Here is a 27,992-nt window from a genome sequence, read left to right as displayed (position 1 = left end):
CATGGTGTTATGACAAATGGGCTCAAGACATAATTAACAGAAAAGAAAGCAGTGTGGCACATCCCACCAAAAACTGTCAATCAAGGGAAGTGGAAGAAACAAAACTTGGTCAAGCCCAATCCTTATTTTCCAGCTAATTTTCACCTGTTTCCCGGACAGAAGTAAAAGGAGAAAGGTCCACGAAGAAGCAATCTCAACACGTGAGAACAGAATTTGGTCCCTACAGGATAAGTGGGATACTACAAAGCTCGTGCAGTCACCCATTCCACCAACAATGACTTTCAGGAATAATACTTGCAATTGGATGTGTAAATAAACATTTGACTTTACATCACAAATGAGACAATAACAACCAGACAGTGAACAATGTGTTTCTTTGTTGTACACCATCTGTCACCCTGACAGAACTCATCATTGTCTGCTGATATTAGCTTCTTGTTAGGACACAGTGACACCGATACCATATGGTATTTCATCCACATAACCACACGTTGATGTGTGAGGCCATGCAATAGGAGCTCTGGCCCTCACATCCTTCAGTTTCTTACTGTTTATTTGATCTCCAATAACCTTGCCAATATTTCATTATTGATTTTCATTTGGATCTGTGAACTTGGACTGTGGGCAGCAGCTTGTATGAAAAATAAAAGAACAGAACAAGCTGTCGTTTGTGAGGCGAAGCCTGAAAGTTAATTGCAGGTTAGATCTTGATGAGAGAGTCTTGGATACAAGGGGAGAGCAGAATTTTTAACCAAATAGCAGATGTTTGGCCCTTGATGATGTCAGTACCTGGAAATTGTTGCCACCCAGTCTGGGATGCTATTTGCTCCAACCTGAACAGGAACTGGGACCTTGCAGGGAGTCCAACAGGGAGAGGCTAGAGTTTGAACTCTTTCTGTGAAAAAGATTTTGGCTATTGGTGCTACAGCATGAAGCTCCCTGCCTCACTGCCCATTATCAGTCCCTGGAAGTTTAGAGAATAGAAACAAAGTTATATGTATCATTGACTTATTCTGAGTGAACTGAAAGGGAGCCCTGATTGACATTTAGAGAAAATGAACCAGGAAGCAATCTCATATGCCTGTGGAACAACATGTTGTGAAAACTGCTTAAGTAAGTTTGTTCTATTTATTCCTAAATGGTATTTGTTTGTCCGTCAGTCTTTTATGTGAATGGGGCTGAAAACAAAGGTTATTGGGTTTGAACACACATCAGTTATATTACTTTGTTGTTTAATTTTGCTGTTAAAGTTATTGGATTATTAATAAATTGCGAAGTCTTTTGTTTCAGCAAAAAACAATGTTGAGAATTGATTATTTGCAGAGTCTGGGATTCAAAAAGTTTGGTAAGGAACCATTGGGGTCAATTTTGAGGGTCTTCAAAGATTTTATTTTGAGTGAGTTGCTCATACAGTAATACTGAAGCTGATTTGCTTTGTCTGTCCGTCTTCCTTCTGTAACACTGTACAGTTCGTCCAAAAAAACACACTCAAGCATGATACGGTGAAGGCATATTTTTATTAAAAGTATTTTACAATAAAAGAAAATCCTTCTTAAAGGAAGGAATGGATTCAAAGCACTTAGTTAAAATCTGTACAAAAACAGTCGTGCCCAGTAAATAACAAAAACGTGCAATATTTAGCACGATAATCAGAGAACCCTCACAGAGTCCCATGTTGCAGTGAACTGCAAAGTGAAACTCTCTGTCAGTTCTATTCTAACAGCATGTTCCCATCCTGAGCCCAGAGTGGCACTTCCAGACACACCAGTATAACAGCTCCATTCCCTGAAACAGTCTTGGACTGAGACCTTTAACTCAATGTCCCTTGTTGCTTGATGGTCAGTTTATTGGAAAAAGTTTAGAGAAGGGAGATACGTCTTTAGTTCAAAGGGTGAGCTGGTGATGGCTTATTTCTGAATCATCAGGCTCCATGTAGTTCTGCAATATTGCATGACTTTTGACAACAGCTCAACACACATGATTAAATTGAGTGAATGGGTAACAAAAATTTTCCTCTGGCCCATCAGAGCTCACAGATATGGGAACCTGTAATGCTGTGACAGTATTCCTGGATAATTATCGTCAGAGAAACACAGATTCGCTGGATCCACAGAGTTTGACTCCATGTGAATGGGTATATTTCAGGTGAATTTCCAATCTGTATGCAGAAGGGTGGATGAATGAGCATCCATGTAGCAGGGTTTTAGAAGTACAGTGCGCCCCAGTGCAAGTCTATCTATATTGATTTTGGCTGGTTTGAGAACAGTTCAGCACTTGGGCCTCTAAGCAAATGTTGCCCATTTCCTCTGAAAACCCAATTCACAATGAGGTTCAATTTCACATGGCTGTTGCATGGTAACTTATGACACATGCAGAGGGCCAGTTCTCCACTTGGAACGAAAATCAGACTTGGCACAATTTCTAGCTCTGGAGGGCATGACAGATCCGCCTGTCCACACTTTCACCAATATCTTTGGGGATGATAGAATACCCATCAAAAAGTGTGAGCCCTCTCATTGGGTGGCAGTGCCCAATTTCAGCAGCCCGAGATTTTGGACCAGATGAGATCTGCCAGGTTACCACAGATCATGAACGGGAGGGGGGAACCATCTGGTTTGTATGACTCAGCAATGCCCTGATCAACCAAGCACAATGCTGTTGAGTATGAAGGAACTCAGACCTGAGTGGCAAGTCTGGAAGTTGCTCTGTTCCTCAGCAGATGTGTTGAAGGGGCTTTCAGAAGACAGGTTTCCCAATCATACACAATGCCAATGTTTACTCCAGCCACATCATTGCTGTGGCACTCTTCAGCTCAGAACCTCTCACACTCTCACTGGCTTCATCAGCAGTCAATCACAATTTAAAAAAAAAATCCAGAAAACTCTTGATTCTTGGCTATTCCGAGATTCTGCTGTCAGTATGAAGTTTAAAATGCATCAAACAAGTTCATCCAGGAGTGTGCCAATTGCTTGCTGTTGCTCAGGTGCTCCAGCAATAGGTTTGTTACACATTGGACAGACACAGCGAATTTCCAGCCATTTCACCAAGCATCTAGAGGACAGGAAAGAAGCAGAAACCAAATATGTAAGTGACACATGTTACAGAGGAATATATTGTGTACAAGCAGTCTCCCATTGCTCCTAGTGAAACATTGCAGAGAAACAGTGCTGTACTGTATTTGACACAATATTGTACACGGTCAAACAACTGTACAGTGTGAAGCACTGGACTTCAGTAGTTCACTGTTAGGCCAGGCAAAATACTGCGTTCAAAAAAGGCTTTTGTTTAGATCATGTCTTCTGGACCTCTCAATGCATTTCACAGTCAATTAACTATTTTTGCAGCATAGTCACTGGGCATGCAGAAGGAACACTGTACAAAATACAACATTGTCTGCAGATAATACAGTGTTGCATTGAATAAAACACTGTTACTAAGTGTGGAACTGAACAAAGAAAGTCAACAAAAACATTATGACAATGTACGGAATGAAACACTGGGTCCAAGCAGTCCAACACTGGAGAGGGGGGAAGCAGTGGAAACAGTGCATTGGTGTCAGCAGTCATTCAGTCATCAGCATAAACATCAGCAATTGACTCAAATTTACTGCATTAATCAGATTTGAAATCAGACTAACTTCTTATGAGCTGCAACATATCATTGCTCTTTCTTGCCTGTAATACATTGCTGTTCTGTCTGGTATCCATCTCTGTGCTGTCGTGATGGCCTGTTTGCTGCTCAGAGCTCACAACAACATTTCACTGGAGAAAAACAGAACTACAGCTTGACTCAAATGTTACTCACTTTCTGTGAAAGGCATGTTGACATGGTAACACTCCCAACTCCTCTTTAATCTTGAAATCCTCAAGGCACACAGCGCATGTCTGCTGTGGAATAAGCAAAACATTGAGGTTTCATTTCACATATGAGAACTCAATGAAAATAGACATGTTCAACATGGTGTCCTGCAATCATCATCCAAATACAGCAGAACTCAGTGTTTGCTTCCAGATAAAGATTTATGACTTACCCCATGTAAATTCAGCTTTTTAGCATCACCTCTTGTTATAACCTGAAGAGATAGTAAAAGAAAAAAAACACGTTCACAGTGAGAAAGCTATTCCAAATACCAGACCACCAATCCATTGAGTCCCAGGTACAAGTCTACAGCTTCTCCTGCATTATAGCATCATACATCCACATATTTAAGTCATGAGCATGACCAGCCACTTATCCCAGGTCATATCAGTCTATGGACACCTGTTTGGGGAGATGATCCCCACATAGCCCTGTGGTTTGCAGAGTTTTCCACAGGGGGCAAGGAGGTTTTCTTGTTGCCACAGAGAGACAGAGTTCTTCCTGTTGTGATTTAATTATCTAAAAGGTTAGTTTTAATCTTTTTTACCAAAAATCAAAATCTACTTTCCTTTAAGGTGATGCAACAAAGGTCACTGGGTTGATTCTGAGATGGAGAGGTTGTCTGAGCAGGACAGAACAAGTAGAGAGGACCAAAATCTTCTGGAGTGAAAGCTGGAGACATCTTGTTAAAAACTAAAAAGAATTCTAGAGAGGACTTCAAAGGGGAGAATTTTCCTCAGACTGTAGACTAACATACGAGAGCAGAGTCTTAGAACAATTGACCAAATGTTTAGGACTTAGAGGATGTGAAATTTGGATTTTTATCCCCGAGTGTTGTGGATGCTCACTCGTGGAATACTTCAGAGCAAAACATGGATACATCTTTGGACACTAAGGAAGAAAGGAATACAGTGACAGGTAGATAGGTGGAGTTGAGGTAAATGACGTTATTGATTCATGGAGCAATCTTCAGGGGCTATATTGCCTCCTCCTCTTCCAAGCTTTTCTGTTGCATCAGTCTGGTTATGACCTGAGTTGAGGTCAATGAAATGCGTGATGTATACTGCACTGGTATACCGTCAAGCACTAAGGAATATTTGCATAGACTCCCTGCCCACTCTTCCTTTTTGAAAGTCACAATCATCAGCAGTGCTAATGAGTTTGAGGCAATCCAGAGGTTCATGTCTCATCAAATGATGTTGATGGTTGTTGGGGGGAAAAAAAAAGGAGTGTAATTTTAGCCTCCGTCTTCCTTTTCCTCGATTTTGGAACATGACAAATATGGATGCAAAACCTCCCAACTGGGAGACAGTCTGAGCTAGATCTGAGGCTCAGGCAATACATTTTGAAGTTTGATGCTATCTTATATTTGTTTTGATTTAGTGCCCGTGAATATCTGAATTTCCTTTCACAACCAATCCTGATTGAACTGAACAGGGAGAATACTTGGAAGGTGTTTCCTGTTCTGGGGGAGACATGAACCACGGAATACAGTTTAAAATAAGATGTAGATGAAGGGAAACATCTTCTCTCAGAGACCAGTCAAGTCTTTGAAATTGTCTTCCACAGAGAAGAGTGGAGGCTGAGTCAGTGAATTTATTAACTTTTTGATTGGCAAGGGAGTTAAGCGTTACAGGGGCAGACAGTTAAGTGGGATTGAGACCACATCCCAGGTAAGCCACAGCCTAATCAAGTAGCAGAGCAGGTTTGAAGGGCCAAACTTCCTCCTCCTTCTCCTTGGTTCCTATGATCGATGTCATTTTTTTTTCTATTTACCTCTTTGTATCCGTATTTCTCATTGTGCGCTTGGTGTCGGAGTTTACTGAAAGGAAACAGGCAGATGATTAGTTACTCAGATCAGAAGAAGCTGAAACACTATTTCGTCAACCAGCAGAAGAACTAACATGACTGCCCCGACAGTTCTGTTGGGAATTGGACACTCTCCACATTGAGGCTGGTTGTGGAGTGATCACATCTTAACACGAGTTGCAATCTCTAAACTGCAGCATCTTTGAGAAATAGGATCCAGTACAAGGGAGTGTCAACATCTACTGCCACATATTCATTCAGATCATGTGAAAACAAATTACAGCCATGGACTTGCAAACACATGGTTGAACACGATGTCTATTTGTGATGAACAAATACATATTCATGTCTTTGCACCTACATTGCAACAGGTTCTTTTACTCAGTTATTTCATTTCAAACAATGTGCTGTGGCATTTTGGTGTCTATGAACTGTGTGTGTAACTTAAACAAAGTAAGTTATTATTTTTCATTGAGGCAGGCAGCACTAGTACAAAATGTATGTAGAAAAAAAATCTGAAACCCAGAATATTATTTTCCACACCTCTAACCAGGACTTGTGCATTTTTACAGCAGCTTAGAAAAACACAACATCTTGTAAACAAGGCCACAGCATGGAACATTATTTGCTCACAGGGCAGAGTCTTCCTGCAGAGGATGGGGATCCTTTACTTGCTGATTCTCATACTGACAAATTCCTGATGCAGGTAGAGAAAAGACAGAATGTACTGTTCAAAGTGGATAAATGGAGGGACCTAAACAGAGCAGATCAGAGGGTCAGTGAAGCCAGGACCAAACAGTGATCCTATACATTATTATACTCTCAAGCAATGATACTATAGGACAAGTCAGATTTCAGAAAAAAATCTGCCTTCATACATAAATTTGAAACTAACAATTTAGTTAACATGGTGGACACTTACTGAAACATTCATATGAGGCTCAAGAGTTCCATTAACAAAAGTTTATTGCAAAAATGGAAGGTGAAAAAAATCAAGCTGAATATAAAACCCTGTTTGAAAGATCTGAAAACACACAGCAAAATCAAATGCCATCCTCTTTCCTGATGCCATGTGTAACCGAGACTCAAACCCTGAGAAATTGCCCTCTCCATCAAATCTTTAAGTTTGACACCAGTGATTCTTTCTCATTCCTTCCAGTAGACTGTGAAATCTTCTGACACGAATGCTTACAAAACTTAGAATGTGGACTTTCTCAAACTGTTGTAATCTGTAGATCTTAAACCAAATATTCCTGATTTTGGAGTCTCACAAACTAAACTTTTATGCTGAGCTAACTGTATGGTTTTTGAACTCCTCTGACTGTCTTTCTCAAAGTGAAAACTGAATTTGCTTCTGACCCATCTAGTCTCCTCCAAACTAGCTAAAACTTTTAATCTCCAGATTTTCGAAGCTAACAGCAATGCTCAATTATGTTCAGCCAAAAGCAGGAAAAGGCCTTCAATGTAGAGTTCACACATCCTGTCATAGAGATAGATTCATAGAAATGCACAGCACGGAAACAGAATCTTCCATCCAACTGATCCATGCCAACCAGATATCCTAAATTAATGTAGTCTCATTTGCCAGCATTTGGTCTTTATTCCTCTAAACCCTTCCTATTCATATACCCATCCAAATGCCTTTGAAATGTTGTAATTGTACCAGCCTCCACCACTTCCTCTGGCACCTCATTCCATACATTTACCACCCTCTGCATGACAAAGTTGTCCCTTAGGTCCCTTTTAAATCTTTCCTCTCTCACCCTAAATCGATGCTGTCTAGTTCTGGGAATGGCCTTGTCTATTTACCCTATCCATGCCACTCATTATTTTAAAAACCTCTCTAAGGTTTTTAACCCCTCAGCCTCTGATGCTCCAGGGAAAACAGCCCCAACCTATTCAGCTTCTCCCGTCAGCTCAAATCCTCCAACTCTGGCAACATCCTTGTAAATCTTTTCTGAACCCCTTCAAGTTTCACAACAGCCTTCCTATAGGAGGGAGACCAGAATTGCACATAATATTCCAAAAGTGGTCTAACCAATGTCCTGTACAGCTGCAACATGACCTCCCAACTCCGATACTCAATGTTCTGACCAATAAAGGAAAGCATACCAAATGCCTTCTTCACTATCCTATGTACCTGAGACTCTACTTTCAAGGAGCGATGAACCTGCACTCCAAGGTCTCTTTGTTCAGCAACACTCCCTAGGTCCTTACCATTAAGTGTATGAGCCCTGTCCTGATTTACCTTTTCAAAATGCAGCACCTCACATTTATCCAAGTTAAACTCCATCTGCCACTTCTCAGCCCATTGGCCCAAGATCCCATGTACTCTGAGGAAACCTTCTTCGTTGTCCACGGTACGTCCAATTTGGGTGTCATCTGCAAACTTACTTCCTATACCTCCTATGTTCACATCCAAATCATTTGTATAAATGACAAATAGCTGTGGACCCAGCAACGATCCTTGTGGCACACCACTGGTCACATACCTTCAGTCTGAAAAACAACCATCCACCACCACCCTCTGTGTTCTACCTTCGAGCCAGTCTGTATTGAAATAGCTAGTTCTCCCTGTATTCTATGTGATCTAATCTATCATAAACCAACATAGTAAAAACAACTTTGCATGAGCACTCCAGGGAGTCCCTGCTTTCTGACACATATTGAATTAGGTCACTTTGAAGACTGCAGAAGGACTGTCTGACCAAGTTATTTTTTTAATCAACCCTGCATAAAAATACCCAACATGTGTGCCACTATTTTAAACTCCGTACTCTAAAAATGATATTGATATGTGTCAGTCTTTCATGACAACACACCTAGTCTCTCAGAGCAGCAAACACCAAGTTGATGACTTGACCAGAACAATGAAACCAAGCAAATCAGTTACATGTACAATGTTCAGTGCCTTTGTGCTTCAAAGCTTCGTGATCAAAGCCCAGAAAATAGCATACATCATCACGTGCAACCTTACAGGCAATTACCCTTAAAAAGCCTCTGAAGGAATACGATTGCATGGTGTATTCAACTCTTTTCCCATTGTTGTTGTCTGCTTAGTACTTTGCCACACCTCATGACACCCAAGAGTCCTTCTTGTACATTTATTCAAAGAGAACGCTATTCACAAAATGCCAGGAGGGAAGGTAACATCAAAAGCAACTCAAATTTCTGGCCCATCAACTTGGTAAAATGTCCTAGGCTCTTGACAGAACGGAAGTCAGCAAATAAGTCAACTTTGAAACAAAACAGATATGGAGGTGGAATGATCAAAAATGATTACGAAGAAGTGAAAGTCGGAAAAGGTGAGGGTTTGGTGATGGGTAATAGGTGAAGATCAGGATGGGCAAAATCCATCAAGATTTGACCAAGAAGTCGAGGTCTTTGGGACTGGGCGGCAGTGTCAGTCAGCGGACATATAGGTATTAAGTAATGATGTGGGGGTGCTGGTGTTGGACTGGGGTGGACAAAGTTAAAAATCACACAACCCCAGGTCATCGTCCAATAAGTTTATTTGAAGTAGAAGCATTAAGTTAGAAAGAAATGGCAACACGGTGGTAATGTTTCTACAGTAGTAATCCAGAGCTCCAGATGAATGCTTTTGGAACAGGGGTTTAAATCCCACCATGGCAGCTGGTAGAATTTTGCCTCAGTAATAGGGACAATGTTAACTAGTGTCAATTTTGATATAAACCAATCTGGTTTATTGATGTTCATCAGGAAAGGAAGTCTGCCATTCTTACCTGGTCTGGCCTCCATGTGATTGCAGACTGGAGAAGGATGTGGTTTGATAATATGGTTAACTTTTAATTGCCTTCTGAAATGGCCTAGCAAGCCACTCAGTTCAAAGTAATTTGGGATAGGCGACAAATACTGTATATATCAATGACATCCACTTTTCATGAAAGATGAAAGGTAAAAAATGGGCTGAATGAGGGACAAGATATAGATAGCATCATTTTGGATGAGCTGAAGTTCATAAAGAATGGAGAATGGGCATGTAGCGAGCAATACTTTGGAATACTTGAAAGTATTGAAGAGGGTTTCAGCAGCAGAACGCAGATGACAATGTTGTAGAACTGTAAGTTGGTTGGTTTTGAGGTGCAGAGTATGAAGAGTTGGAACAGGGTGTCCAAACCTGAGACATCTTTATCACTGTAAGCAAGAAACTCATCAGATTCTGGGGAGAAAAGCCAATAAATGTATTGAAGATAGGCTCAGCATTCATGAGAACATTGCACTTTTTGTCTTTGCACTCATAAGAAGCAAGTCAGTCAAGTGAACACCAAATCAATGAAGATTTTTATGTGCTGTTGATTCCCCTTATCCTCCCTTCCCAACAGAATAATTAAATTTGTTGCAGTACTGAGTTGTTTGCATATTCAGTTGTCATTTTTGCAGTTTACTCCCAGCCACTGTTGTTGCTGTCATATCTATATCTGACGAACCCGAGCAAAACTGAAGTCATCATGAATCAGATAAAACCTTCCATTGGTTGAAGTCATACCAAGACCAAATGAAGATTCTTGTGATTGCAGAAAGCCAATCATCTCAGTTCCAAGATTACTGGAAGAGGTCCTCAAAGTAGTTTTCTTGGCCGAATGATTTCCAACTGCTTGAACAACCTTGTTTTTTTTAGATTAGATTAGATTATTTACAGTGTGGAAACAGGCCGTTCGGCCCAACAAGTCCACACCGACCCGCCGAAGCGTATACCACCTAGACCCATACTCCTACATTTACCCCTTCACCTAACACTACGGGCAATTTAGCATGGCCAATTCACCTAACCTGCACATTTTTGGATTGTGGGAGGAAACCGGAGCACCTGGAGGAAACCCACGCAGACACGGGGAGAATGTGCAAACTCCACACAGAGAGTCGCCTAAGGCGGGAGTTGAACCCGGATCTCTGGCGCTGTGAGGCAGCAGTGCTAACCACTGTGCCACCGTGCCACCCAACATGTTGTCTCCAACATAAGCTGAGAAATGAAAATCTTGATTGGATGATTGAAAAATGCTTAGTATAATTTAAATTGATGTTGAAGCAGTCTGTGTTCCACGCAGCAACACATGGACAACACTGAAGCTTTGGCTGGTAAGTGGCAAGCAACATTACCATGTAATGAGTATCTTTAACAAGAGAGAATTGAAACATCTTTCTTCAACAGCATTACAAGTGTTGAATTTCCTATTGTCAACAAACTCGTTATCAGTGATCAGAAATTCAACTGACCCTGCCACATAAACATGGTGACCAAACAAAGCAAGCACTAGACTGACAATTCTGTGGTAACTAACTCAACTGCTTACTCTGAAAGCCTGTCCAGAAACACAAGTCTTTGGTTTGATGGAATACTCTCCATTTGCTTGGATAGGAACAGGTAACCAATATTGAAGAGGTTTGACACCACACAAAATGAAGCAGCCAGCTTGATCAGCACCCTATTCAACAACTTAAAATATTCATCCTTTCGACCAATGGACAGTGGCTGTAGTGTATGCAATCGACAGTGTGACATTAATGCTGGATTTGAGGTCTCAGACTTCAAATGTTTTGTTCATCAGCACAAGACTCACATTGTACACAACAGCTATAGTCCCGATCTTCCTGCATGAATCAGAAACATGGATTTTGATAAACATAAGGATAGATAAATACTCTGGGCCAGATGGGATATACCCAAGGTTACAGGAAGCGAGGGAAGAGATTGCTGTACCTTTGGCGATGATCTTTGCATCCTCACTGTCCACTGGAGTAGTGCAAGATGATTGGAGGTTGGCAAACGTTATTCCCTTGTTCAAGAAAGGGAATCAGGATAATCCTGGGAATTATAGACTGGTCAGTCTTACGACAGTGGTTGGCAAAGTATTGGAGAGGATTCTGTGAGACAGGATGTATGATTACTTAGAAACCCATAGTTTGAGTAGAGATAGTCAGCATGGTTTTGTGAGGGGCAGGTCATGTCTCACAAACCTTATTGAACTCTTTAAGGATGTGACAAAATGCATTGATGAAGGTAGAGCAGTGGATGTGGTATACATGGATTTTAGCAAGGCGTTTGATAATGTTCCCCACAGTCGGCTCATTCGGAAAATAAGGAGGCATGGGAACTGGGAAATTTGGCTGTCTGGATGCAGAATTGGCTGGTCCACAGAAGACAGAGGGTGGTGTTAGATGGAAAGTATTCAGCCTGGAGCTCGGTGGTATTCTGCAGGGATCTGTTCTGGGACCTCTGCTCTTTGTGATTTTTATAAATGACTTGGATGAGGAAGTGAAAGGGTAAGTTAGTAAGTTTGCTGATGACACAAAGGTTGGTGGAGTTGTGGATAGTGTGGAGAGCTGTTGTAGGTTGCAATGGGACATTATTAGGATGCAGAACTGAACTGATGAGTGGCAGATGGAGTTCAGCTGGAAAAGTGTGAAATCATTCACTTTGGGTGGTCGAATCTGAATGCAGAATACAGGATTAAAGGCAGGATTCTTGCAGTGTGGAGGAACAGCAGGATCTTTGGGTCCATGTCCATACATCCCTCAAAGTTCCCACCCAGCTTGATAGGGTTGCTAAGAAGACGAATGGTGTATTGGCCTTTGTTAGCAGGGGGATTGACTTTAAGAGCCACGAGGTTATGCTGCAGCTCTATAGAATCCTGGTGAGACCACGCTTGGAAGATTGTGTTCAGTTCTGGTTGCCTCATTATAGGAAGGATGTGGAACCTTTAGAGAGGGTGCGGAGCAGATTTACAGGATGCTGCCTGGACTGGGGGGCATGTCTTATGAAGAAAGGTTGAGGGCTTTTCTCTTTGGAGCAAAGAAGGATGAGAGGTGACTAGATAGAGGCATACAATATGTTGAGAGGCATAGATAGAATGGATAGCCAGAGACTTTTTCTCATGATGGAAATGTCTATCACAAGAGGGCGTACTTTTAAGGTGACAGGAGAAAGGTGTAGGGAAGATGTCACTCTCTTTACACAGAGACTGGTGGGTGCGTGGAATGCACTGCCAGCAGTGATAGTAGAGTCAGATATATTAGGGACATTTGAGCGACTCTTGGATAGGCACATAGAGGATAGTACAAGGAAGGGTATGTAGGTCAGACTAATCTTCCACTAGGATAAAAGGGTGGCATAATATCGAGGGCCGAAGGGCATGTACTGCACTGCAATGCTCTATGCCATACTGTTCTATGTTCTTTGAGATTCCTCATGTCCTGGTGTTATCACCAGCACTGCCATTACAAATTCTGGAAATCCACTGGCAGGATAGGTCAATGTGAGTTTCCTTTGCAAGGCCAACATCCCAGTATCAAGGCAGTGATTATACACAACCAGCTGCTATGGGCGAGGCTACATTATTCATAGACACCCTAGCTAAACGCTCTACTCCGAGCTTTGCACTGGCAACATCAAGAAGAGGGCAGAGAAACCACAACAAGTACACCCTGAATGCTTCTCTCAACAAATGCAACAACCCCTCTAATATGTGGGAATCGCTTGCCCAAGAACACACAAACTGGAGATTGACCAGCTATGAAGGCACCAACCACTTCAACCTTCACTGAGTGGAGATCATGGAGGCCAAACAGGAGCAGCAGAAAAGTGTATAGAATCAAGAGCATCCTAATGACCCACCTCATTGAAGACTGCATGCCCCACTGTGGCACATTATGAGGCTCCAGGTTTGGACCATTTCACCACCACAGAACCCACCCTACCCTCAGAAAACAAACAAGTCATCCTTAACAGAAGGACCACCAACAAAGAAGATATACAAGCTGACATTCAGCAATTTCTCAAGGCAACTCTCAAGCATTTTCTACACTTCCCACTGCTTCAGGAAAGCAGCCAACATAATCAAAGATCCCTCCCACTCTGGTTATACTCTCTTCTGCCCTCCTCCATTGGGCAGAAGCTACAAAAATTTCAAAACATACCAATAGATTGAAGAACAACTTCTTCCCCGTGGTTATCAGACTTATGAAAGGACCTTTCGTGTTAGAGTTGATCTTTCTCTGCACTTTCTCTGGAGCTGTAGCAATATATTCTGCATTCTGTTCTATCAGCCTGATGTACTTATGCAAGGTATGATTTGTCTTGGTAGCATGCAAGACATCACTTTTCATTGTATCTCGGTACATGAAACAATAATATTACAAATCCAATCAAATCAAAGGCTCATTTGGCAACTCCTTCTAAGTCTCTGACTTCTACCACCTGCAGAAATAAGGGCAGTGGATGTACGGGAACACTACCATCTACAAGATCCCCTTCAAGTCACACAATGCTGACTTGAAAATATAATCATCATTCCGTCATTGTTGCTGGATCAAAATACTGGAATTTCATCTTCAAAAACAAAACTGCAGGATCGACAAATTAGTTCACAGATTGTGAGGAGAAAATGAGGACTGCAGATGCTGGAGATCAGAGCTGAAAATGTGTTGCTGGAAAAGCACAGCAGGTCAGGCAGCATCCAAGGAACAGGAGAATCGACGTTTCGGGCATATGCCCGAAACGTCGATTCTCCTGTTCCTTGGATGTTGCCTGACCTGCTGCGCTTTTCCAGCAACACATTTTCAGTTCACAGATTGCACCAGGAATGTACAATAAATAGTGACCATGTCAATGACACTAAGATCCCAAGTACATTTTTGAGAAGAAATATAACAAGTGCAACCTCCAGAGAAACATCTCATACAGAAGGAGGCCATCGGGCTTCAGTTGGCTCTGTAAAGGAGCTGTCAATGTGTTCCATCCTTCTGCTCTTTCCATCATGTCCTGTAAATTTGGTCACATCAAATTCTAATGAGTCTACCATTCTGGAGAAGCACAAAAAGCTGCTTTTGCTGAACTAGGCAGACCGGTTTCCGTCCCTCTGCAAATCTCAACATTATCCTTTGATGTGATCAATCAGATTTCAGAACTGTTGCTATGCTGACCCTGTAAGCTTCTGCAGGCCTTTACATTGTACAGAAGGAAGCATGTTCCATTGTCAGTCAGCACGCGCTACCACCCTGAAAAGATCTAAATCTGGAAAATGGGGAAGGTTCAGGCCACCTTAATTCTGAGGGCATGAACAGTAATCCAGCTGGGGATCTTCAACTCAGTATAAAATGCATTTTAGTACAACATACAGGGGTAGGGCCTTGGGTGTGTTGTAGAACAGAAGGACCTCAGGGTTCAGGTACATACTTCTTTGAAGCATGCGTCACATATAGCCAGGGTGGTTAAAAAGGTGTTTGGTATGCTTGCCTTCACTGCTCAGTCTTGTGAGTATAGGAATTGGGAAGCCATGTTGAGGTTGCACAGGGACATAGTAAGGCTTCTTCTGGAAAATTGTGTCCAATTCTGGTTGGCCAATTCTAGGAAGGATATTATTAAGCTGAAGAGGTTTCAGAAGAAATTTATCAGGATACCACCAAGTACGGAAGGTTTAAGTTATAAAGAAAGGCTGGATAGGCTGAGACTTATTTGCTGGAGCATAGGAGTTTGAGAGGTGACCTGATAGAAGTTTATAAAATAATGAGACGTATTGGTAGAGTTTATGGTAGTTGTCTTTTCCCGAGGATGGGAGATTTAAGACAAGGGGACACATTTTTAAGGTGAGAGGAGAAATTTTAAAAAAGACATGAAGGGCAAATGTTTTATACAGAGGGTGGTTCGCATGTGGAATGAACTTCCAGAGCAAGTGGTGGATGTGAGTATCATTCCAACATTTAAAAGACATTTGGCTAAGTACATGAACAGGAAAGGTTTGAAGTGATATGGGCCTGGAGCAGGCAGGTGTGACTACGTTTGGCATGGACTGGTTGGTCCGAAGGGTCTCTTTCTATGCTGTGTGACTCAATGACTATGAAATGGAGAGATCTCATCCTGCTTCGAGATTTCAGATGTGAATTTCACATTGTCTGAAGTCAAAGCTCAGCTTTCAAATGCTGCGGCTGTGTGAAGGGGGTTAAGTGTAAGGTTAAGTGTGAGGTAAACGCATTCGTTCAGCAGCAAGCTGTACCTTCTGCCAAAAATGCTCAAAATAGCCCTGAAAATTTGATAGCTGCCTGCTGCCTTTCGCCCAATTGTTTGCTCCAGGAAGCTGACTATAATTTGCAGGATGTGTTCCAAGTTTCCGGCACCTTGACAGGCCTGTACATCAAGTTCCCAGGCGAGACACAGGAAAAACAATAATCCATGAAGAAAAGATGTGGATTCAGAGGTAAGTGTTTATTTGCAAATGTCAGGAAATGGTGGCACTACCACTACTAGGATTAGAAACACAGTACACAATGGCTACTTTTGGCACTATGATCAAGTGCAATTGGTCACAGCCTGATCCAGTGCTTGCCTCAGAAAAATTATAATGTTTCTCTAGCGCCTGAACTGAGCCCATTCCAATTTGCTTATTTTATCACTCGGGTCTCACTGATTTGATGTTTACATGGTTCACGTACAAAGACACAGAATTAAAACCTCTTAATTACTATCGCCTTCTCCAGCCCAAGCTGTCTTTGAGGTCTCTGTGCTCTTCCAATTCTGGCTTCTCGTACATTTTCAATTTTAGATCAACGCATCACTAGCAGCCTTGGTTCTCTGGTCTGCAATTCCATTCCGAAACCCCTTTGTCTCATGACTTATTTCTGGTCCTTTCAGCCCCTTTTTGAAACCTTCCTTTTTGACTGAGCTTTTGGTCAACTGTCCTTACACCTCAAGCCAATTTTGTTTGCTAACTCTCCCATAAAATTCCTTGAAAAGTTTTTATACAGGAAAAAAAATCACAACATAAAAACGGTTTGTTACTGAGTGTGCCATGAATAATGGAATTTTACTGTACAGAAGATTATTCAGTTCATGGTATCTAACTCTCTACAGCAGTTCTGCACTCTCTCCCATTTCCCTGCTCGATCCATATGCTGTAGCTCCAAACCAACTACTTTTTCTTTTTTGTCGAAGCTATTATGGGTTGTCCTTCCATCACATTTTTGCTAAAGCCCATGCCTTCACAACCATCAGCATGAAAAATAAATTTCTCAACTTTTTCTTTCTTCCTTTTAGCAAGGGTCAAATTTACATTGTCTGGCTGCCACTTAGCAACCAGTTAAATTGTTCATAATTCTTAATAACTTTATCAGATCTATAATACAGAGTTTATAATAAATCCTTATAATTAAACTCTTCAGTCCCTTGTGTCACATCTTGGGAAATGATGTTGGCATCCATTCAACACGTTTAACATCGTTCCCAAAAATAATTAGTCCAAGTCAAGATATTATGAAACATAGTGTGAGATCTTCTCTTCATTGATTTTTTTCCCCAGGATATTCCCACTACCTGCCTCTGCCATGAAAATCAACTGGTGACTGAAAGACCTTACATGGTTCCTAGTCAACCAAGTACTTGCTGAAATGTCCTTTCTATTGTAATGTAGTAAATACAGCAACCAACTTGCATACAACCAACTCCCAAAAGTGACAATGAGATAAATGATGAGAGAAGCAGCCTCGATAATGTTTGTTTAGGGTTAAATATAAGCCAGGAGGCAGGCTGAACTCCTTTTTGCTGGGCAAGTTATCAGTTTAGCCTCTCATCTGTAACTGACACCTCTGACTGTGCAACCAGGGAGGCAATGGCCTAGTGGTATTATTACTGGATGGTTAAACCTGAGACCCAGATAATGTTCTGGGGACTTGGGTTCGATTCTTGCCAAGACAGATGGTGGAATATGAATTCAGTAAATATTTGGAATTAAAAGTCTAATGATGACCATGAATCCATTGTTGATTGGTGGAAAAACCTATCCAGTTCATAAATGTCCTTTTGGGAAGGAAACTGCCATCCTCACCTGGTCTGACCTCCACGTGACTCCAGACCCACAGCACAGCGGTTGACTCTTAACTGCCCTCTGAGCAATTAGAAATGGGCAATAAATGCTGCCGAGCCATGAATGAATAAAGAAAACAAATGTCTGTGGTGTTGCATTGAAATATCAAACTCCGTTTTGCATTCAAGTTTCTGAAGAACTTTTGAACTCAAAAGCTTCTTACTGAGAGATGGGATTGCTACTTTTAAGTTATTGCTGATTATAAATTGTTCACAGCAAGCATTACCTCCAGAGGTCTTGAAGTTCAGTATGCCATTCATAATATGGCTGTACGTGTTAATTGTCAGCCTTTAACGCTTTTCAATATGCCTAACGGCAAATGATCAAAGTGGGGATGTCTTCTGGCCAGCTATTCTGGGAAAGGCAGTGGCAAATCATTGCAGTATTTTGCCCTTAAGCGTGGGCCATTCCAATACAATGGCCCAATCTTCAGAAATGAGGATAGGAGGAAAGACAAATGGTATTTTTTTTTCAGCTGAAAGAATTGTGAATGCTGGAAATCAAAATCAAAAACAGGTGAAGCAGCTCTTTACCTGCACTTCACACAATATAGTCTACTGCATTTGTTGCTCACAACATGGTTTCCTCAACATTGGGCAGACAAAGTGTCGACTCGATGAGCACTCCGCAGAACACCTACATTCTGTCCGCAAAAGAGAACCTGAGATTCCAGTTGCCTGTCCCTTCAACACACCACCTTGTTCCCTGGCCAACATTGGTGTTTCAGGTTTGCTGCAGTCCTCCAGTGAAGCTCAGCCCAAACTGGAAGAACAACACCTCATTTTCTGCTTGGGAACTCGACAGCCTTCTGGACTCAATATCGACTTCAACAATTTTAGGGCTTGAGGCACCTTCTGCCATGCCCTTACCCCAACCGCTACACACCAGGCCTTGTTATCACATGGTCTTCTAATACATGCAACCCATTTTTGGCCATTAATAGTCCCCATTATAAGATGTTCATTCTTCTTGGCTGATTGTTATCGACTCCTTTGTCCAACTGTTCTTCTTTATCCTTGAGTTCTACCTCCACCTATCGTTTACTCCTTACCACCCCTCCAAACCTATTTTCTGCATGAAAAACAACTTTTTCCTCACTACCATCAGTTCTGAGGAAGAGTCACTCGACATTTAAAAGGCATCTGGATGGTATATGAATAGAACGGGTGCTGGCAGGTGGGACTAGATTGGGTTGGGATATCTGGTCGGCATGGACGAGTTGGACCCAAGGGTCTGTTTCCGTACTGTACATCTTTATGTCTCTATGACTCTATGATTCTATGACCCAAAATGTTAACTCTGATTTGTCTGCACAGACACTGCCAGACCTGCTGAGTTTTTCCAGTAATTTCTGTTTTTGTTTGTTTTACTTCTTTCCTCTTGGTATCTTCAACTTTACTTACAAAAGCAAGCAAACCACATGATTCATTTTTTGTACCGTTTATCATGTTGTCATGTACCCAAATTTCAAATTTTGTTCCTGTCAAGCATTGGATGCTTTCTTACACGCAAGGCTCAATTTAGGTTAAGTATTATTGTTGTTGTCCATCAAGCAAGTGATGGAAAGACATTCATCAATCTGTTGATATCTACCCAAGGGAGTCCCAGTTCTACTCTGGTGCACTATGGGCACCGAGAATGTGCATTTACAGCTCACTGTCTAAATTTGAAAGTGAAACATGAAATGATGGAGCAGTGATGCGTTCCTTCCCTTCAATTCTTCCTCTGCATTTTTAGGTTCTGCACCACAGGGAGTTAACAGCAGCTGTCCGAACAGCCTTTTCTTATAAACACAATGGTCGTTTCCTGACCATCTATTTGCTGAGTATTTCTGCTTTGCCTGCCCTCAGAATATAAATACACTTTGTCTCAAGGGAGCTGCATTGTTTTCTATCCTCATGGGGTCAGAATACAACTTTCAGAAGAAGGGCACTGAATCCTAACCAGTAAAGATAACGATCGGCAACACCACACACGCTTACACAGAGTGAGCTCAGGAAAGAACTGCAGGGGAAGCAATACAAATCATAGTTTGGCAGCAATTCAAGAAGCAAGCACTGGCCTCTCACCTCTGGGATGTATAGACAAAACCAGTTACAACTGTTCCTAATTCAGCAATCTCTGGACGGCTGATGCAGGAACTGGAAAATTGTCATTGGTGCAGTAAGAATATTGTTCTGGCGACAAATACATTGAGGCAATGAACCTTAAATGAAGTTTGATACTGAACTCGCTGTTACCCAGCACCAACATTACATACCTTAACAAGTACAAAAATAACTTACAGAAAAAGAAAGAGCAAAAAGCGCAAAGAGTGGGGTGGAAGTTACCTGATAAAATAACAGCAGAATATCAGACTCAGCACGAAGACAAAAATTCCAGTACCGAATATAACCATGTAGATGTTCAATGGAAGATCCTGAAAGGTTATTGGTGGCATTGTGCACGATTTATTCGAGTAAATCAACCCCAAGCCACAGAAACATCCTGGAAAGTGACAGAAACAGAAATGAGAATCACTGGTTAACACAAATTCTTTGGTTCAAAGCTTTTGTTTCCCTACCTTGTCTGTTTGTTGATTTTAGCTGGATTGTATGCCTATTTTGCCCCATAATCCCTCCATGCATATTTTTCCCCCGTTCTCTTGAAGGGACTATTGCTTACTGCCTATTTCATGAATTATGCAGGAAAGTCAACAAGAAAAAACCCAGCCATGTCCACATACTGTACATTTAATTTCCATCAGGGGTATTCAGAAACAGCAGATCTGACTGATATTTCCAACTTTAAGCAAAGTCCAGTGAAGGCAGTTCTGTCCTGCCTCCACTTCAGCGATGAATAGACAATTACGAACAATCCAAAAATCTCAATGAAGAGTCAGGACCTGTGGTGCAGGATACTATTCAACATGAAAAGAGGACGGAGTGAAGTAAGTCATGAACTGATGATGCCGCATTTTGGTTTTTTGAGCCTGCGGACAGAATTAGGAAGGAAGGTAATAACTACTTCAGATCAGTGGGACTTTCTGTTTCTGAGGTGATTGTAGTCCCACTCCAGGAGTCAGAGACAGTTCACTACCTAAGCAATTTAGGATCGATAATAAAAGCTGCTCATGCCAGAAATGCCCACATCCCACAAAAGAAGAAAAAAGGAGCTTGTAATTATTTGCAGGTGAATATGAAAATAATCAACAGGCTTGCAGAGTCAGCAACTAAATGGAAAATGATATTCACTATCGGAAAATGGGAGGTGGTTCTCTTTAATAGGAGGGTGAAGGAAGCCATTTGTTGCTTGAAAGACAATAAACAAAATAGGGATACAGGAAGAAAGATATAGAAGCATGAGAAGATAGGAGGAGGTCTTTCGGCCCTTTGACCTGTTCCACCATTCATCACCACCATTGCTGATAGTCCAACTCAATAGCCTAATCCTGCTTTCTCCCCATAACCTTTGATCCCCTACGCCCCAAGTGCTGTATTGAGCCCCCTATTGAATACATTCAATGTTTTGGCATCAACTATTTCCTGTCAATCAGAAAAATAAATCATAAGTTTTTAAAACCATAGCAGTGCAAATACAGGGCAAATATTCATTTCTTGAAGAATAGATCACATCAGCAACAGAGGCTATGTTAAATTTTCCTCGTTGGATTGCAAGTAATGTGTTGTGTCTAGTTCTGGTCTTCATGCTACACAAGCATCATTGAAGCATTAAAGAAAGTGAGCAAAAATTGACAAGGGCATCACAAGATTTGATAGGATGAAACTATCAGGCAGCATTGATCAGGTTTGGGCTCCCGTCTCAAGGCTCGAGTTCTTCAAAATCGTATCTTTGAACGAGTGTTTCCATTCTGGGTGAACGACAGGTATAAATACAAGAAAGCCTCTCACAAAGAAGTGAGGTTTTCGGAGGAATATCCCTACGTTATTTGCTGAGAGGTGAGAATATGGAATCCAGTGACGCACAGAATGCTTCAAGTCTGTCAGGGGAGCCTTGATGGGTACATAAGACAGAAGGAAATTGAGGGATGTGGGAACAGGACAGGAAGGAGTACAGGAGTAATAAGAGGCCTATGTGTAGTATGAACACTGGCATTCGTCAGATTAGTCGAGAAACCTATTTCTGTGCCGGGATTCAATATGTTTCACTGTACAATCCTCTGAATCATCCCCAGTTTCTGCCCCGGCCCGGCCTCACTCTTCATGTAATGCAATTTTGAGTGAGTGATACTAATGTACAGCATTTTCTTCGGTTTTAAGACACATGTAACACATCAGCAAACATTGCATTGAGATTCTTTTCCCCAATATACATATACATTCTTTCGCAAAATCTTTCTCTGCGCAGTGCCCCTTAAATTGACATTTGCTTCGGTGGTATTTTTAGAAACACTACCCTTCTCTAACTTGCGTTCCCTCTTCTCCAGCCCCTGACCCCAGCGCTCTGTACGCCAGTAATTCGGAACCCCTTCCCCATCCCGCCTGCATTACTGAACCAAAACGACATCCAGTCCACACCTCGCATTGTTCCTTCTCTGAAACAACCCCACTTTCCCACACCTTTAAACCCCGGGAATTATCCGTTCCATTGACCTGAAAGCCTAGTCACCGACCTGTCCCCGAGCCCGGGGACGCTGCAGTGCGGCTGATGAGCTTGAGCGGGAGGCTCCAGACGGGCTGTGTCTCCCTTGACCCGGGGGCCAGGCGGCTGTGGTGTGCGGGAGAGACGGCAGACAAAGCAAGCAGCCTGCCGTCTGGTGATGGCTGACCGCTGGCTCTGCTGCTTCGTTCATCTCATTGTTTTCGGCAGCTCAGGCTTTCTCTTTCCGGATGACCCTCCCAACAGCCCCGAGCTCCGTCGGACCAGAGATCCACAAACCCTGAAATATCAGTCAGAAAAATCGAAATTTAAAAAAGAAAGAGAGACATGTTGGGCGATCCTCACCGTTACACCACTGGAAAGGGTGCATCAATGGTCCCGGATACAGATCTCGGCCGCAGAAATGCAGATGGGACGAGGTGGGGTGTCCAGGGAGCCGGGGGAAAGGCTGAATTTCGGCGGCTTCCCTCCCTTCCAGCAGCAAGTCCGCGCCTTGCACCGTGCAAACTGACACGGATAAACTCCAGGGAGTCCCTCTGCCAGAAACACAAGCACAAGGCCCAGCTGCCTGGATCAGACAGCTCCTGCACGCTTCCTCCCCGTCCCGACCCGAAGCCCGACTTCAAGCGAACGTTCCGAGAAGCCCGGAGTCTTCCTCTTCCTTTCCCACTCAAGGCCAAGTGCGTGAGGAGCCGCAGAGGACACTGGCTTCAGCTCGCTGCACGCCTCTCTGGTTGACAAGTCGGAGAGTCAGAGCAGCGCCTGAAGGGGGCGGGGATCAAACACAGCAGGGAGACCGCAGCAGGATGGCGAGCACACCCACATCCACCCTCACCTCACAGTGCGAGAGAAATCTCCTGTTGGCAGTTCGCTTGTGCCGATGTTCCTCGCATCGAGCGACAAGCAGAACCTTACAGCCGCACTCGGCCGGGGTCCCAACTCACTGCCATCTACCCCAGTCCCGGTTATACCTCAGGATTTGAGGACACAAGGAAAGGCGACAAATACCCATATATTTCCAGCATTACAATATTCCGCTTCCAGTTTGGAACCATCCTTGTCTTGAAGGCACAGAGCTCAACCCAAGCTGCTGAGATTGAATGAGGACATTGGGAACAGGATAAAGACAGAGATGATTACGTCTGACTCACATATTAGGACTAATTTTCTGGATGCACTCTTTGGAGGCATACAATTGCAAACTGCAGGTTTCCTTTGGGTTTCTATCCCACCTGCCCAAGAAAATCGGAAGACGAAAATATGTGACTTGCTGATGGTAGCACTGAGCAAGCAGAAAGGTCAAAGTGAGGGATGCACATTCAGGTAACTGTCCGATTATGTCAAACAACGCTCAAGACCAAGAGGCAATACTGCACATGAAATTGCCTTATAAATTAGTTAAAGTCTTCAACCTTGCTGGTGGGAACAAAATTACAAGGTATGGTTTAGGAAGTTCTGATTAATGGGATCAGACCTCCTGAATCGCTCCAACATTTTCCAGTGCATTTAGTTTTTTGACTTCATTAGTACTGTTGTATTCGATTCAGTGCCACTTCTCTTCCAGTGCCCACTTTGAAATTTTGCACCGCTTTTCCATTTCTCTCTGACCTTTTTTTCACATTCATCTCTTTATTTCTATGTTCACCTGGGGACCTGATGAAATTCTTTTTCACTCCTCAGAGGCTGCCACATTTTCCAGATCATTCAACAAGATCCCGATTGATCTGATTATCCTCAATTCCACTTTCCACCTTTGTCCCTGAAGTCTTTGATTCTATTTCTGATTAAAACCCTTTCCCAGTCTTGAATTTCCTCAACCATCCAGCCTCCACAGCCCTCTGTGTTAAAAACTTTCACGGGTTCACGACCCTCTGAAAGAAGGTTAAAGAAAATCATATGACATCAGGTTATGTCCAACATGTTTATTTGAAAGCACTAGCTTTCGGAGTGCTGTTCCTTCATCAGATGGTTGTCAAAGTCTGAGAGAAGAAATTCCTTCTCATTTTTGTCCTAACTCAATGACCCCTGACTCCAAGATTATGCCCTCTGGTACGAGACTTTCCCACATGGGGAAAAACACACCACATCGACATGATCAAGCCCCATGACAATCTTATATGTTTGGACAGGTCACCTCTCATTCTTCTCAACTCGAATGAATGAGCAAAATTTACCATACCCCTCCTCCTCCTACAGTCCCTCCACTTTTGGGATGAAATTACTGAATTTTCTCTGGACTGCATCCAATGCCAGCATATTTTTCCTTAGATAAGAAGACCACAGTGTTCCAAGTATTCCAGCTGTGGTGTAACCTGTGCCTTGTATAGTTTTGGCCAGACTTGCCTATTTTCATATTTAATTCCCTTTGAAACAAATGTCTTCCCTATTGGCTGCTGAATTTGGATGTTATCTTCTTTGACTCATGGACAAAGACCCCCAAATTCATCTGTGCTACAGCCTTTCTAAATTGAAATAATTTTCAGTTCTCTGCTCTTCTTGCTGAAGTGCATAACATGCCATTTTTTTCCACATTAAATCCACCGGCTGAGTTTTGGCCCAATTACTTGTCTGTGTGGTCTCTTTCTGTCAGCCTCACCACTTGCCTTACCACCACTTCTTTGGTCATTTGTCACTATGACAACAGTACATTAATTTCCCTCATTCAAGCCATTTATATTGGAAGTAATTGTTGCTCCAACGCTGACCTTTGTGACTTACCACCAATTACATGTAGCCATCATGGAAATGTTGTCCTAGCTAATCCATCCATGCTAATATATCACCCAAGTCACGTAGGGTCTAATTTTATTGATTAGCCTAACATGCAGTACTTTATTTGAGGGAACGGTTGCTCTTTTAGGTACCATGAGTGTACATTCTGTCACAGCACTGTCGTGTCCTCTGCTTTTACAGTGTATTGCAGCTTGTGGTTATATCCTGTCGTCACATTGTGATATCAAGTCGAAAGTGTTAACTCACCATAGGGTACATAGTGCTCTCCCCTGCAGTCGTGCAGTGAAACACCTGCATTGCGAGTGCCACCTTTCATATTGGTTCTTTTCACATCAAAAATGATCCCAGACCAGGACTTGCATTTCAGTGGGATAAGAGACCATGTTACAATAAGAAAGTGCAAGTACTTTTACAGAGATGTTGGTCACATCTTTATGTATCTATTGCTCAAGGCAGCAAGGGCATGCACAGTTTACGAGAAACATGTAGAGTATATTTCTATGGGTCCAATTGTGTTCTTAAATGTACAGAACACATTCATGTTACATTTTAAGTATACAGCACAGCTGAACTGGTTCTGTAATTCCATTTTGAGAGGCAATGCTGAAACATATGCAATGTGATAGGATGTATCAATATTTCACTTAACATCTCTGATTGAAGCTAATTTATGAAGCTCCCAGGTGGCTCAAAGACCCATACAATACTCAATGGTCCTGGCTTCCATCTGCAATATGTTGAGTGAACCGATTTCAGTGAGGAAGGCAAAAATTGGATGACAATTTGTCTGAGAAATGTTGGATTAAGTAAGGGCAACTCTTACTTCTGATCATTAGTCAACGGCCTGACTGGAAACTTGAATTCCCACAGTGGATAAAGACAGGATCATGTTCTTCTGCAATCTGTTCCAGGATCAAACAGCATTCCTGCCCAAGATGCTGTCATGAAGATGCTCTATGAGGAGCTTTGGTATATTTCTTCACCACAAGGAGTTTGAAACATGCACAATTGAATTGAAAGAGTCGAACCTACTAATGTCACACTGCAGAAAGCTCAGCATTGAATCAATCGAAGCTGAGCACTGAGCTGAGATACTGGCACATAGGGTTATGTGGAATTAATCAAGACGAAATTTACACCCCGATATCAAGTCTACTACCTTCCAAGTCTTTTCATTAATTTGTGGGATTGTGCTTCACTTCATGGGCCATCACCTATTGTCAATCCCTATTTGTGCTTGAGAAGGTTGGGGGCTGGGGTGGGGGAAGGTGGTGATAAACTGCCTTCTTGAATTGCAGTGCCAAATGGGTAGGAGTATCCAGAATGCTGTTTAAGAGAGAGCTCCAAGATTCTAACATAATGGTAATGGAGCAATGGTGATATATTTCCAAGTCACATTACTGAGTGAGTTTGAAGCAAACTCGGAAGTGATCATGTTCCCACATATCTACTGCTCTTGTCCTCATAGATAGCAGTGGACATGGGGTTTGGAAGGTGCTGCTTAAGAAGCGTCAGTGACTCCATTGCATCTTGAAAATGGTGAACTGCTACCACTGTGCATCAGTGGTGGAGAAAGTGAATGTTTGTGGATATGGTGTTGCTGAGTGGTGATGGTCTCTTCAGAAGCTGCACTCATCCAGATAAGTGGGGACTATTCCAACGCACTCCTGACTTCGCCTTGTAGTTGGTTGTCAGGCTTTGAAACAAATCAATACAAATAAATTGTCATTCCAGGACGTCAACCATCACCAATTTGCAAAAGTCCTGGAAATCTGTCTCACTCAAATATGGAAGTGCAGAGTGTGCCAGAAGGAAATAAAATGAGACTCACTTCCAACATCTGAGTGTCAGGTGCCTCATCTCAACAATGTGAATTCAGTGAGATCCTCTTTACTCCAAATCTGTCTCAAAGAAGACAGTGTAAAGTGATTGAGTGTGAGTGACCTCATATGGTGCACAGAATATACCAGAGCTTCAAGATAGCACACAGGTCAACAATGAAATCCACTTTCATTAATGTACATGCCATTCCACATAATGTGGCAAAACCTCTCCTCACCGATGTGATTTTTGTCTCCCATACCATTTGATGCAGGAATGAAAATGGAGATCAACCTGTATGATTGCACAATGGAATAGCCTGTGATGCAAAGGTTAGATATTGTCCAACTAGCAGACAGAGATAGATGCACTTAACTTATGTCTTAACTGCACTGACAGTGAGAGTACCAGTGTCCATTGTTTCCCTACCCTAGAGTGCAAACCCAAGGCCCATTGCAAGCAATGGCAAGACATTATGGAATTCTAGTTGATGTTTCTTTTCCAGACAAACAGTTGTCCAAATCCCACAATCTCCTTGTCTTCATTCTCCAATGTCTTACATAATCTATTCATAAATGCTCATTTGATCACAAGCTAAATCACTATGCTCAGTCCTACTCAGTCTCTCAAAATCTCTGCACAAAATGTTGTTTTGCTTTTTGTTCTGGATTTATTGCATCAATTTTGTCTCACTTCTTTCTGGAAACATCACTCAATCTCCACTGTGGTGAAATAACCAGAACATGAATTAGTTGCTGCTGAGGTGGTATAATACCATTTTCCCTCAGAATGGGGGAAAGCTTTAAAATTCAATCTCTGGCTTTTGTTCTGGTCCATGGTCATATTTGGACAACAGCAGAATCTACCACAATGTGCACAAAGTTGGCAACTGGAGATTCGTAACCTTTAAATAGTTGTGGCATCTGCTGTCTCAGGAAAAACCTCACAATGTGACCAACTCTGTTGAAAGTTGACCATCTTTTGATACTGACAAAAAGTGCCTACAAGTAGTGCAATAATGATGATGTTCAGATATTTACATCCGCATAGGTTAACTGAGGGAAAATGACCGTAGCTCTATAACACTGTAATCCTGGATAAAAATGTCTTAATATTTATACTTACTCTTTGAATTTTACCTTTCTCTTCCCAGCAACTACTTTTATTCATTCAGTTGGGACCATGAGAAACTAGAATCTTTAAAGACAGCAGAGTGCTGTTTTGGCTTTGTCATCACAAGATCTGATCAAACCTTCCTTCCTGTCTCCTTTCACTTTATTCTGTGCTTTCATTCAGGTT

At 42.2% G+C, this 27,992-nt stretch overlaps 1 protein-coding gene across 3 annotated transcripts; it reads right to left on the bottom strand.

Moving 5' to 3' along the window:
- Positions 1 to 1,498: 1,498 nt before the first annotated feature.
- rnf122 (ring finger protein 122) lies at positions 1,499 to 27,963 on the bottom strand. Of its 3 annotated transcripts, none has more exons than XM_043681343.2 (6): positions 27,819 to 27,963; positions 19,871 to 20,027; positions 5,635 to 5,680; positions 4,031 to 4,072; positions 3,805 to 3,887; positions 1,499 to 3,051 (listed from the first exon to the last, which is right to left on the bottom strand). In XM_043681343.2, the coding sequence occupies exons 2-6, from the start codon at positions 19,978 to 19,980 to the stop codon at positions 2,937 to 2,939; spliced, it is 396 nt and encodes a 131-aa protein (XP_043537278.1). In that variant the 5' UTR covers positions 19,981 to 20,027; positions 27,819 to 27,963; the 3' UTR covers positions 1,499 to 2,936. The 3 variants fall into 3 exon arrangements, with proteins under 3 accessions (XP_043537278.1, XP_043537277.1, XP_043537276.1); XM_043681342.2 differs by lacking the exon at positions 27,819 to 27,963 and adding an exon at positions 22,485 to 24,095 and having other exon boundaries at positions 3,805 to 3,884; XM_043681341.2 differs by lacking the exon at positions 27,819 to 27,963 and adding an exon at positions 22,485 to 23,186.
- Positions 27,964 to 27,992: the final 29 nt, after the last annotated feature.

The sequence above is a fragment of the Chiloscyllium plagiosum genome, unplaced genomic scaffold, assembly GCF_037043375.1.
Source record: "Chiloscyllium plagiosum isolate Xiang-an unplaced genomic scaffold, Cpla_swu_hap1 HiC_scaffold_48, whole genome shotgun sequence".
Lineage (NCBI taxonomy): Eukaryota > Metazoa > Chordata > Chondrichthyes > Orectolobiformes > Hemiscylliidae > Chiloscyllium > Chiloscyllium plagiosum.
Note: the sequence above shows the minus strand (reverse complement) of the source record. Positions and strands in the feature narration are given on the sequence as shown.